General features: G+C 43.6%; 1 protein-coding gene across 1 annotated transcript in view; it reads left to right on the top strand.

Moving 5' to 3' along the window:
• Positions 1-13,444, top strand: part of SIAH3 (siah E3 ubiquitin protein ligase family member 3) — a 42,370-nt gene extending 28,926 nt beyond the window's left edge. Inside the window, exon 2 of the mRNA XM_039716740.1 lies at positions 12,712-13,444. Coding sequence (XP_039572674.1) covers positions 12,712-13,305 — 594 coding nt within the window. The 3' untranslated portion in view covers positions 13,306-13,444. The remainder of the gene's footprint in view (positions 1-12,711) is intronic.
• The last annotated feature ends 484 nt before the right edge of the window (positions 13,445-13,928 follow it).

Genomic DNA, 13,928 nt, shown 5'->3' with positions numbered 1-13,928 from the left:
ATGACCCAACTGCAATCTCTAATAGGTATCATGGGTCAGTAATCATTCATTTGTTATAGTGCCTTTCACCCGAAGGACAGAGAAGAAAATTTGTCCTCCTAATGGCAAGAGCTGTAAATTAGTTTTATTTCACTGTTAAATCTAGCTGCCTGAAAATTAGGATGACCAGCCCTTAGCTGAGAAGAAAATGTGTCAGCTCAAGAGATTTTCTGCATTAGGCAAATAGGCAGCTCATAATCACCCATTAAACATCACAGTGGCTGTGTCCTGATACTCTTGCTACTCAGAGTCTGAGTGACTGCTGATCTACTGAACGTGGTGAAACTTGGCAAGCCTGGTGCCCACTTCTGGGCCAGTGACCCCAGCTCCACTTCTAGCTTAGGAAGAGGAGTGAACATCTCCTCCAGGTGCTCATGGTCATTTCATCTTTCAGGAAGATAGACATGTTCAAGATAGGGGTGATGAATTTCTCTGTGAAGGTACATCTTATCTCTGTTATTAAGGGAGCTTTGGATGAGTAGGTCAGATTTGAACATGTTGATCTTTTAGACATATACATTTAGATGAGGCAAATCCTGCCCAAAATTTAGCCATCTGCTTATCACAGGTGTTTCCTCAGCTGAATATTGTTATCTTTATCCCTGAAGTCTTTGCAAACCCTGTAGGTCTAAAAGATGTTTTTCTGAATAAGCATGGACTCACTGTGGAGTTGGAATTTAAAGCGTAAACCATCACTGCATACTTATAGGGTGCAAAGGAGGGAAATGAAGGGTTTTAAAAACAGATGGAAGCTCTGTTGACAAGGGCATGAAGGTGCCTAACAGCCTTCACCGAGCAAGTAGCTGCTGGTAAAGTTGTAGAAACACTTGAGTGGCTCCTCCTGGGAGTGTGGGTGTCCCTCCAGCAGTCACTTCACACATTATTCATGCTTTTGGCAAGACGGACTGCACAAAACACCACACAGCCATTCCTGCTTGTTAAGCCTGATCCCGGAGGGCTGCCCAGAGCTCTCCCAGCTCCATCTGAAACCAGCAGGGCATATATTGCTCACCCTGACTGATGCAGTTCCTTGCAGCAAAGCCATGCTGTTCGCTGCAGGGTCACATCGCAAGGGGCTGCAGGGATGGCAGCAGACACCTCAGTGGCCTGAGGGCACCTCCCGAGGGCAGGGAGGCTGTTGCCTGCACTGTGAGAGATGGAGAGCAGATGTTCCCTGTGTCCCATCCCTGAGAATCCCTGCTTCCTCTGTGCAGCCCTTTGGGAAGAAGGAGAGAAGTTTATCTGGAAAGAAAGGCAGAAACACCTTCAATGTGATGAAATGAGTGGTCTGTCATCTTGTTCAATAACGTGTCACACAGAAAGCTCTCTAAAAAGCTCTCTATAGGAAGCTGAAAATAAATTTTAAAAATCTATCCCACTGTCAGATCCTCAAAACCCATAAATGTATCAGAATAGTTGTAAAATTATTCACTTTTGTGATGTGCAAGTTATAGAATATGTGCAAGTTGTACAGCCAGACAAGTTTATAAGAACATGTTTTAAGCTGCCAGCATGGGGAGGACCTGGCTGAAGTTAAAACAAAACCTTGCCACAAGACAAGTGAGGGTGTGATGGGGGACATTAAAGAGTGAAAATGGCTTTGAATAAGAAATGTGGTCTTCTGTCTCCTTTTCCTGGTGCGCCTGTTTCCCTGTAGGAAATTTCCTATTTCCACTGAAATAGGAAATTTTAGAATGGAGAAGCAGAGAGACCAGAGCTGATAGAAAGAGCCTGTGGTGCTGCAGCCAGAGCTGCATTGTCTATGCTAATGGATGTCTGACTTTAAAAATAACTAGACTCCAGGGAGTGCAGCTCTGCTGGGTAATGGCTCTCTCACATCTGATCGTGCCAGTTTTCCCCATGAACAACCTCGTCATTCCCTGGTGATATCCAAGCAGTCAGCCTCACTTCCATGCCTGGTAAAATCATGGAGCAGATCCTCCTGGAAAATGCCAAAACGTATGGAAGACAGGGATGTGATTAGAGACTGCCTCCATGGCTTCACTACAGACAAAGCATGCCTGTCTATTTTGGCAGCTTTCTTCAATGGAGTGGCTGCATCAGCAGACAAGGGAAGAGCTACAACTGCCGTCTACTTCAACTTCCCTAAGGGTTTTGATCCCATCCCCTAGAATATCCTTACCTCTAGGTTGGAGAGAGGTATGGGTTTGATGAATGGACTGTTAGATGAATAAGGAATTGACTGGATGGCAGCATCCAAAGAGTAACAGCTCAATATCCATGTGGAAACCAGTAAAAACTGGTGTGTCCCACAGGGGTCCCATACTGGGACCAATACTCTTAATAGTATTAAATACTATTTAATGTCTTCACCAGTGACACAGGCAGTGGGATCAGTGCACCCTCCGCCAGTTTGCAGATGGCATCAAGCTGAGTGCTGCAGCAGATTCATTTGAAGGAAGGGACGTTATCCAAAGGGACCTTGACAGGCTTGAGGAGCAGGGCCCTGTGGATCTCAGGAAGATCAAGTGCAAGGCCCTGCACCTGGGCCAGGTCAATGCCAGGTATTAATCCAGGCTGAGTGATGGGTGGGTTTGGAGCAGTCCTGTGGAAAAGGACTTGGGAGTACCTGTCCAGATAAAATCAGATACAACTCCCCAGTATGCACCTGCAGCCTGGAAAGCCAGCAATATCCTGGTCTGTACAAACATAAATGTGACCAGCAGGTCAGAAGGGGTGATTCTGCCTGTCTCCTATGCTCTTGTGAGACCCTAACCAGAATACTGCATCCAGCTCCAGGGGTTCCCAGCACAAGATGAATGTGAACCTGTTGGAGCAGATACAAAGAAGGGCCATGAAGGTGATCAGAGGCTGAAGCAATTCTCCTATGAAGACACACTGAAAGAGATGGGGTTGGAGAAGAGAATGCTCCAAGGAGATCTGATTGCAGCTTTTCAGTTTATAAAGGGTGATAGAAGAGATGGAGAGACTTTTTTTTACCAGGTCCTGTAGTAACAGGACAAGAAGTAACAGTTTTAAACTGAAGGAGAGCAAGATTAGATTAGACATAATGAAAAAATCTTTACTGTGAGGATAGTGAGATGGGGGAACAGGTTGCCCAGAGAAGCTGTGGATGCCCCATCCCTGGAATTATTGATGGCCAGTTTGGATGGGACTTTGGGAAACCTGGTCTAGTGACAGATGTCACTGTCCATGGCAGGGCACTGGGACTAGATGATCTGCAAAGGCCCCTTCCACCCCAAACCTTCTGTGACTCGGTGGTGCTACACTCCCTCCTGCTGTTGGCACACAAGGTCTGAAGGCAGGTGCCAGCAGGCTAGGGGGTGACAGGGGACCCCCCAAATTCTCCCCCAAAACAGCAGAGCTGCAGGAGGAACAACACAGAGACTGACTGACCCGACCTCTCCTGAACAGGATAGACAGTAGTTTTCTGTAAGCAGGATTGTTAAATTAGAACATTGCTGTGGATTTTGGTTTTCATTTTCTTGTTAGTTTTTTTTTAACAAAACCTTTTAAATTTTTGGTCTATTAATAGCAATGGAACATTGCTTTCTCAGGCTAAGCTGAGCCTCCCTTTCTGTTCTTTCTTTCTACCTGTATCCTCCCCACATGAAGAAAACTTCTAGAAGAACTATTCTTTGAGAATTTGAGGGGGAGGATGAAGAAGGAACAGGCTATGATTTGCACAAAATTAAAAGAATATTTGAGACACAAGACAAATGTTCCCAGAGAAATGCCCCTTTCCTTACTACAAAGAATATGTCAATGAAGCATTTGCATATATTACACCAACTAAATTAATTTACCCAGACTTGCTGTTTGCTTTCCATGCCCAAGCTAAAGCCCACATGGATTTTCTGGGTTGTTTTATGGTTTTTTTCCCCTTTCTTAAGCCTGACTACACAAACTCAAAATACACTTTCATCTGACAGTGAAAAAAGGATGAATTTTAGGTTGTCTTGTAACAGGGAGACTTTTCCTTCAGTGCCACACTTACATTGCAAGGTACCCAGAGCAAGGGCAAGCTGAAAGTCACTTGTGGAGAATGGGCAGAGACGTGCAGGGGAATAGAGAGTTACTCTAAGCTAGAAACAATTTATTTCCCCTCTTCTATACCCTGGGCATGATCCCACCACACCAGGCCGTCGTGGTGGGTTTGGCATGCCCACTGCTTGCTGGTACCAGCAATGCCTCAGCAAGAAGGAGACAGACATGACTTTAAGACACCCTTTCATTTCCTCAGAAACAGCTCCCAGGAGAAAGTCTTAACTAAAAATATGGAGTGTTTTATGGCTCATACATTTGTCAGTGACTGCTGCAGAGGTGTAGGCACAGGCAGAGCCTATGGAGACAGGACAGGGAGACAGGGATGACAGCACTGACAGCCCTGTGTTCCCTCCTCACTGCACCTACCTGGCCCCAGCCTACTGTCTGCACTCCACTGTGGCCAGTCTGGCACAGGCTTAGCTGCACATTGCCCTGTGACAGTTGTTAGAGCAGTGTGACACAGACCACAGAGCAAATCCTTGGCCAGGAGGGATGCATAGATGAGATTAGAGACACTGGTCCCACCAAGAGAGACTGTGGGCTTGTTCAGCAACCACCACCTCATCCCTTCTCTCCTGCCAGGAGACCAGTAATGTTTGTGCCATCCTTTGGCACTCCTGGGGTGCATCTCTGAAAGAGCAGTTAATGGACTTACATGTCATATAATTGTGATAGCTGGAGATTGTCTGATGGAAGGGGAGAAATTCAATTGTCTCAGGGTGGATTTGGTCTAATTATCTCAGATGACACCAGCAAATCTGCTTCTCTTGGAGACACGCTGTTACTGTAGTAACTTGTAAATGAATATCAGATGATGAGTAATTTAGAGGCAGTCTGAACTGCTGAGTTTATGAGCACAGTGGGCAATCATTTCTTCTTTCTTTTTTTTTTTCAAATTCTTTTCCATATTAATTTCTTTTTTAGTGTGAATGTAAACCACAAAATCAACAGGTCAGATATAAGGCTCTTGTGAACTCTGCCTTCCCTATCAGTTAGAGCAGACACAGCTTGGACGCTTTATCACTTTGCTTTTAATTAAAGCCTATAATGGTTTTGCATTCTGTGAACAGGCTTTATCCAAAATACAAAGTGGATAAAAGATGAAGCAAATCTCCAGATAACTCTGCATTTTTGATTATCTCTACTGTACATATGCAGGCTGCTCACTCCCTCACCCAGAGCCAGGATCAGCAGTGTCTCATGAGCAAGCTGCCAATAAACAATGGTTGCACCCTGCCCTTGTGGAGAAAGAGCTGATAGGGTGTGCCTTGGCTTCTGACACTTGCCTTGTGTGGCCAAAGGGGATGGCATTTGGAGGCGTCACCCTTGCTTAAATCAAGACATAAAATCTTCTAGTCCAAAGAGAAGATGGTAAATGTCTGCACACCCCAGTGCATCAGCAGTTGCAATGCAGCATGAGATACACTTTGCTGTGCTTTGCTCTCACTGCACTGCACCCAGCCCTAAAATGCAGCAGAGAGAGTACAAGTTGCAAATCAGATCCCAAGGGCATGTCCCACCCTCCAGCCTAGCTTTTTATTTTGAGTAGCAAATAACTGCCAGATGCAGTTATTTGCATGCACAGGATGCCCAGAAGCTGCCCATGCACATGGTTTTGCTTGCATCTGATAGTCTATTTTATTTCTCAAAGACAGCAGAGAAAGTGATCTCAGGTGAGATCCACCAAACACAGCAGCTAAATTTGGGATTGTTTTCCTGGGTGTCCATGACCCTGCTGCAGCTTTGGCTGAGGGTCATCAGGGTGGTGCATCTCCCTTCAGTTTGAAGCACAGGAAGTTTTGGTGCCCATCTGGGCTTGGATGGGTTCATGAAACTTAGGTTTGAAGTAGGAGAGCTGGAGAGTGTGACCCGGCTCCATCCTGCCAGTGTCCACACTCTGGTAGGTCTCTCTCAGAAAGCATCTATGGACTGAAATGTTTTAGTGTGGATCCTGTTTATATTTCATCATAATTACATTGTTTTCAATATATTGAAGAAGATTGAATTTCTTGAAGTTTTTTGCTTGCACTTCAAGAGTCCATGACAGTTAATGCTGAAAAAAAGATGTTTTTAATAGAAAGCAAGTGATTAATTTTGAGAGTAACATCTCTCTTTTCACCTGGGATACATTTAAAATAACGAATCATAAATTTGCTAGATCTACCAAAAACCAATGCTTTTTTTTCCAAAATACCTTTGTATGTATGTGGATTCATCTCAAATGTGGGGTCGTCTGATAGAGAGAAGTGTGTGGTACACCATAGGCATGTACTAAAGCTGCATTTTCTCTGCATAGTCAGAGGTGTGTAATTAGCATGAGGACAGCCATTAACACATCCCGTGTGCTGTGTCACCAAGTCACGCCTAATTATGTTGCAAAGTGAGATTAGTAAAATGAGTTTGAATTTGTCCTCTCACTGCCATTTGATAGTAGGGAAAACAAATCCTTCCACTGCCAAAGCTGCAACTAATATTCAGTACTTAAGAAATTCAACTGATGCATTCATAATGAACAGGATTTTGTGTAATTAAAATTTTAAATAAATCCCCAACATGATCCCTGACTTGGATTTCTTAATTTCAGATATGAAAGTACAGCTTTTGACAAAATAGGTTGAGGGGGTTGGAGGTTTTTTCTTCTCTTTTCTTTCATCTGAAAGACTTAAAAAAATCTCATCAGCATATTAAAAAAGAGCAGAAGATAAATTAAATGAAGACTAGGATTAAAAGACTCACTACTTTCTTCATGTCACCTTTATAGTTCTTTTGAGCTTCTGTCCCTGTGAGGTGGGTGTAAGTAACCTGGAGGTGGATGTTAGTGGGTGGCAAAGCTTTTGTGAGGCAGAAAGAAACTGAGGATTAGAAAATTACTGGAGACAGTTTCCATACAGATGAGAAGAAGCAGTCAGCCCCTGAGAAGCCAAGAAATAGGAGGAAGACAGTAAGAAAACTGAATAAATGGCACATTTCACTGGCAAAGAAAATGCCGATTTGTTTCAGCAGAAACCCTAAAAGTTGCCATGGTTGCTGAAAGTTGCTGACGACCCTGGAAGCTGCTCACTCAAAGCAATCTCACAGCTGCAGGCCCAGGTCCCTCCTTGTCTGCAGAAATCCTTAGGTCAATGTCAAAAATCCACTGAGTTTCCACTGCTCATTTCCAGTTGCTTACACACCTACAGAGCGCATCCCTTGTTGTTCCTTGTCACAGGCAGGTTGGTGGGATTGTAACAGGGGGTGTGCTCATAGCTGTGCTCACAGCCCCTCTCAATCCCTGGCTCCCAGCAAAGGTTGCAGCTGCCATGAACATGTACAGCTCCTACCAGCTCTCCTGCAATCCAGCCAGAGAGCTGTGGATGAAGCGGAAAGGGTTTGGGTTCATGGAAGGAGTCATTTCCTCTTGGGAGGAGGATTAGTTTGCAATGCCTCAGGGTGTGCTGAGGTTGGACTGCGATAGAGAGGGAGCGCTGTCTTCTGGTTTGGGCTGGGTGGCACGTGTGATGGCTTTGTTTTCATCTTTGCAGTTTTCTGTGTGCCCCTGCTCAGAAGCCCCACTGTGGTGGCCTTCAGACCACACCACTGACTGCCCCAAGCAAAGAGCCCAGAGAGTGGGTGAATTGATGTGTTTGCAAAGTGTGTGTGACCACTGGAGAAAATGCAGCTGCATGGGTGTGAAGTGTCTGGAAAAAGATGGTTATTTGCAGCACTTGCTTTCCTGTCAGAAACACTTTTTTACTGGGCAGTGAACCAATCCCTGTCCTCCCTCCTTGGAATGTTCTTGGCACACATTGACACTGTTCGCAGGGATGTGAAAGGCTGATTTTTGCACACTATGTGCATTACAGCAGGTAAAAGTATGAATGAGGCATCCAGGTTTCCAGTATAACACTGAGGAACACTGGAAAGTGCTGAAAGGTGACACTTAACCTTTACTCTGGAGACCTGAGTAGTGTTTACTCTTCTACAATGTGGTGGTGCTCCTCACCCTCCTTATACTCTAGGTCAGCAGTGTCCAGGCCCTCTGCCATGGGATAGGAGCACTGCTTTCAACTCTCCCTCACTCTGTGGGATTTATCTTGACCAAATTCACCATTTTTAAGTTAGAACTTCAATGGCAACTCACTTAGCTGCTCAGGGCAGCAGCTGCACTTGCTCTCCCTGCTGAAGCTGTGCCAATGTGCAGCAGAGAAGCACAGCTTGAGGCACAGTGCTGTATCTACTGCCTGCACCCCACAGGGCCGTGACCTCAGCCAGCAGAGGTGCAGCGTGGATTGCTGCCTCTGTTGCCACTATTTTCACCATAGCTGATCTAAAGACTTCACTAGTTCAAGCACAAAAGGTCCCTCAGAGCATGAGGGGCAATAGCAAAGCCCTTTCTCCTGGGTGGGTGCCTCAGCTTTGCAGCTGCAGACTTGGAGATGTGTTTGTGTATTCTTCACCTCTTGGAGGTCTTTAACTCTTGCATCTACCCTTCATCCTTCCCCTGAATTTTCCATCAAGTCATTGGAACTGTAATGATGGTAGGGAGGCACAGACTTACATCCTCATGTGAACAGGCATCCATTTCTCTCTCTGTGGGCTGTGTTGTCTCCAGCACAGCAGGAGAAGCCCATTGTGGTACACCTCTTTCCTGGCTAAAATTGGTTTGTCCTTCTGTTTCTTGTCCAGCAGCCAGTTAAACCTCTGTGGGTCTGTGCTGAGGATGGGTTTGGTCCTGTCTGCATGTAGAGAGGGTGTCCAGAGGGATTTCTTTCAGCATCACTTGGAATCAAGTGAATTGCACTTCAGGACTCTTCATGGGCTGTCAAAGGAGCTGACAATCTTCAGAGTTAGGGACTTACCACTGAAACATCAAAGGTAGAACAAATGTGTCACATCTAAAGCAATTTGCTGCATTTTGAGCAGAAACCCTGTGTCCCAGCCCAAATCTAGTCATGGTTTGGTTGGGGGTTTTTTTCCATAAGAAAAGCACCATGTGCTTATAAATTGGTCTTTGCCAAGTTACTTGGTCTTGAAAAGAAGTGCTCTGTAATAAGCTGCATCATTAAAAAGAAATTTTTCTGTGAGCAGCAGAGCCTGGTTTCCTGCGGTTTAGTGCCTCATGGTGGGATTATGTTGCATCTAATGAGGAGCACTCTGGCTGAAGCCTTTTCTCCTGTTCATAAAGACACTGTCTCATGTGAGTTCTCTGGTGTCTATAATCCATTTGGGATCAAACTGCCATTGTTTAGGTTCTCTCCTGTCTGTCAATGTAATACTGCCCACGTGGCCAGCTGTTCCTCCCTGGAGACATGAAAGGGTCATCCTGCTCTACCCTGATGCCTGTTCTCTCAGAAATGATTGAAAATTAAAGCATTTGAGAATTCCATCCCATAGTTCAATTTGACTGAAATTGGCCAACAGGATAATAGATAATTGAGAATAATACTGGACTGACACAACAATATAATAAATCTAATTTTATTAGGTAATTGGGCAATAAACGGTAGAAAGTAAATACCAGAGCAGTTTAAACATGGAAAAATTGTTCATAAATATTTATTCAAGCATTTAAATACACTCAAGGTGACCATTTTTTGCCTGTTTTGCATTTCAATTTTAGCACTTCAATTCACAGCCATATGAATGACCAACAAGAGCACAAACATCCCGATAGTTACACTTACACACCTCAAAAGTAAATCTAAAATAATATTTTTCTCTGAGACTTTTTTTGAAAAGTGACAAGGAATTATTAAAAATTTCTTTCTAAATACTATAGATTTAAAATTTTGAAACAGGAATATAAAACAATTCAGAAATGAGATTTTGAAAATGGTTCTTACCAAGTCAAAGCATAAAAATAGATTATGTGGTTTGTACTGAGTTTCCAGAATTTTCAATAAACCTGAAATGAACAAAGTTAGACCAGAAATCCTTTGTTGAAGTGGTTTGTGGAAATATTTCAGAAATGTGAGTTGTAAAAGGAAATTCATAATTATGTGCACACACTCAAAAATATTGTATATGTTGCTCATTGTAATTTATTTCTCCAGTTCCAGAGCTATAGAGACATGCTTGTCAAAAAATTTTTTTGAAGATATTTGTATTTTCTTACCTTGGATGCAGTTTAGATGGATGAGCTACCATTGTTCTCCATGTTTCTCAAATTAGGAGAATGCATTTCTAAATTCAATTTCATCCTCAGTGGAAATGGTTTCTCTTACTCTGGTAATCTTTGGAGAAGAATTATTCATAGTCTATAAAGCTTCAAATTTCAAAACCTAATTTTGAATGTTAGTCAAGAGGTTAATTTAAAATTCATCTTCCAAAAGGGGAGTTAAATAAAACTGATAGAAGGCTGGAACTTGTCAAGTGGTTGAGAGGTTTATCAGCATGTGAGTATGAGTTCATTAGTTTTAATTAGTATAATCACTAATTTTGCATTAACAGTTTGGTGAGAGAAAGTAATTGCTCACACCCACTGCATTAGATTGGGAGATTAGAATTCATTTTATGAGGCAATTAGCATTTCAGGAATTTTTTTAAAGGCTTTTATGATCTGCCATTGCAGTAGCCTCCTTTACCAAAGAGTTTAAATTAACCATAACTTTCATCCTAATGGGATGCAAAAATTAATGTAGAATTAAGTGTGAACCAGTAATCCCACTGCGATAAGCAGGCAGCTAAAGCCACAAACCTTGATTAGTTTATAATGACCTGTTTTATTTCCCAGACAATGATAGCCATTTATCTGTCCTCAATTCATTATCTTCTCCAAAAGTTTATATTCTTGAATTTTATACAGCAAAACAAATAAAATATGCAGAAGGCACAAGTAGAACAGTACTACTGAAGTTATAATTGTCAAAAGAAAAAACTGCAAGTTTCAAGAGTAAGGCTTAATTTGTCAATTATTCTTCATATCAAATGCCAGAAAAAGAAGAAACAGCTCCCTTTGACATCCAGTGCCTTGGGAAGAGCCATGAATTTCACAGCAACAGCAATCACAACCCTGCTCTATCCATCATAACCTTTGGCAGCTACTGACACAATGAAAATGGATGGAATTGTCATCCTGGTTGGCAAGGAAGCCCTGATCTGAGATTTAGGACAGTTTGCCCAAGAGATTGCCTTCCAAAACATCCTGTAAAGAAATGCGCAAGTTCTGGTGGGAAAAACTGCTTACAGCAAGGCTGTAATTAACCTTTTCATGGTATCCATAACAAGACAAGACAACACACCCTTTGCAGCAAATCTGCCACCCATTATATAGGATTAGGCTTGCCCCTGGATAAAACAAATCTCTGCTCAAAAATCCTAAATCTGATGTGAATTGGATGAGGCAGGAGGAGAACAACTGTTAAGTGTTAGAACTATAATGTAGTTCATGCCATTTTGGGTACATATGTTAAAATAAGGGGGTGTGGGACACTATTTAGGGAATTGCATTAATCTTCCTAGGGCATATGTTAAAGCAAAGTGTATATATATATATATGTATATATGTATGTACATACTGCTGTAAGGGACGTTAGTGGATGTAAGAGATGCACCTTTATAAGAGAGTTCAGAGAGAAAAAAAAATGCTTAAACAGCTAAAATTTAGGCACGGCTAGGCAGACTGGATCTCAGCCTCTCTGGCATCAGCTGGTGTCACCTTTAGAAGCTGAACTACTTCAGCCAAGATCTGCACTCTAAGGGCTACCTCACTCTACAGGCTGCAGAGGCAGTCCCAGGTAACCAGGTTTCTGTCTTGGGTAGGTGAAGTAAATACTTAAAATTGGGTAAGATGAATCATGACCACCATGCCTGTGCCTTAGGGTTTGTCTATGCACACAGTTACTGTGGAGAGACATAACTCTTCCTGAATAGCATTACATGTGAATACACTTTCGGCTGAGTGAGACTTATTTCTCTTCAACAATATCCTCTTGAGGCAGAACACTTTGCTTTTTAGTCCTCATGTGGAATTCTTCTGCAAGAGCTGCTGCCTTTTTAGCGAGCTGCCCTATCTTAATCCAAATTTACTTTAGTATAAAAATGCCCTCAATCTGCCATCCAACCACCTTTGAGAGCAATTTAAGATTTATGGTAGTAAGAGCATCAATTAGGCACAAATACATTGACCAAAAAAATAGTGACGGTATCATATACAATAAAAACTGACATTTATTTCACAAATTATGGGTGTAATAAAGCCTATTGTTTCAGGAAAAATGCCTGTATTTGCCCGTATGTTTCATTAAAGAATAACAATGCCATACATATTTCATTCCCTTGTTCTGAACAGCACAACTCTTAACTGTATAAAATGCCCCATGCTGTCCTTGCTTTGTTGAGTTGTTCTTTCTTTTTAATCAGATTTTTCCCCCTGAACTAATGAAATTGCTCCTTAAACACATACATCATTTTCATTTGAAGTGTCTTATCATGGCTCAAACAGTTTGTCTGCTCTCCTGGAGAACAAGGCAACTGCCATCTCCTTGTGCTGTGCACATCCAGGTCTGGACTGCCTCTGATCCCCGGTGTGCTGAGTTCTCTGAACCCCCACTGTGCTGCTTTAGGTGGAATATGGGTGACTGATGTCTGTGGGGTCTGCACCTTGCACATCTGCACTGGTTTCTGGTCCACTCGCTCTCACATTTAATTTCTCTCTTCCCGTAGTATGCACCGACCCGCTGTGCAGCTGCGCAGGCGTCCACAGAGCAAGGCATCCTTCCTCCCTGCCATCACCACGAAGCGGTGCACGACCCCCAGCTGGTCCCCTGCACGTGCCCGCTCTTCTCCTGCCCGTGGGAAGGGCATCTGGAGGTGGTGGTGTCCCACCTGAGGCAGACCCACCGCATCAACATCCTTCAGGGCGCAGAGATTGTCTTCCTGGCCACGGACATGCACCTGCCCGCACCCACGGACTGGATCATCATGCACTCTTGCCTTGGCCACCAGTTTTTGCTGGTCCTCAGGAAGCAGGAGAAGTACGAGGGCCACCCCCAGTTCTTCGCCACGATGATGCTGATCGGCACGCCCACGCAGGCCAACAACTTCACCTACCGGCTGGAGCTCAACAGGAACCAGAGGCGCCTCAAGTGGGAGGCGACCCCCAGGTCGATCCTGGAGTGTGTTGACTCTGTCATTTCAGATGGCGATTGCCTTGTGCTGAACACTTCCCTGGCTCAACTCTTTTCTGACAACGGAAGCCTAGCGATAGGAATTGCGATAACCACCAGCAAAGTTCACAGCTCTGAAGCTGAAATGTGATGGGGAGGAGGAAGAGGAGGAGGAACAACAGCAACAATAATGGTGCTCTAGCTGCCTTCTGAGAGCCAGAACTCACAGACTTTTTATGGGGCGGGTCTCGGGTCTTTTATGGTATTTAGTACTTGTCCACAGTGGGCATTATGTAAACATCCCGTGGTTACGATCCCTGTGTCATGTATTTACCGTTTTGCTAATACAATTTTATGAGAAATTTTAAAGAGGCTAATCAATTTATTGTCGCACTCCAGCAGCACTGAAAACAACACTTATTGATGAAAAGTGCGCCCAGGGTGACTGGCAGAAACCTTTGGTGCTATAGAAATATGCTATAGAAATATGTTTCCTTCATTGCCTGCCTAATGGACCAGAGGCCCCTGTGCCTGATGAAAGATCAAGTATTCCAAGGGACAAGAGCACCCAGGTTTCCATATCAGTGATAGTGATTTAACTCCTGTATTTTGGGCACAGCCAAGTTCTGCAGGAGCTGGCAGTTTCTGAGCTTCCTTCAGCTTCTGAGGAAACAACTTTCTCACCCAAACAGTGAAAGCTTAGAAGATAAAGTCACTCCTCTGCTGAGCAGAGGGCTGGGAAGCCTCATCGTGCATTGAATTGGGAATGGCAGC

The sequence above is a fragment of the Passer montanus genome, unplaced genomic scaffold, assembly GCF_014805655.1.
Source record: "Passer montanus isolate IOZ18808 unplaced genomic scaffold, ASM1480565v1 scaffold36, whole genome shotgun sequence".
NCBI classification, from domain to species: Eukaryota; Metazoa; Chordata; class Aves; order Passeriformes; family Passeridae; genus Passer; species Passer montanus.
The sequence above is the reverse complement of the archived record's forward strand: the minus strand, read 5'-3'. Positions and strand labels throughout refer to the sequence as shown.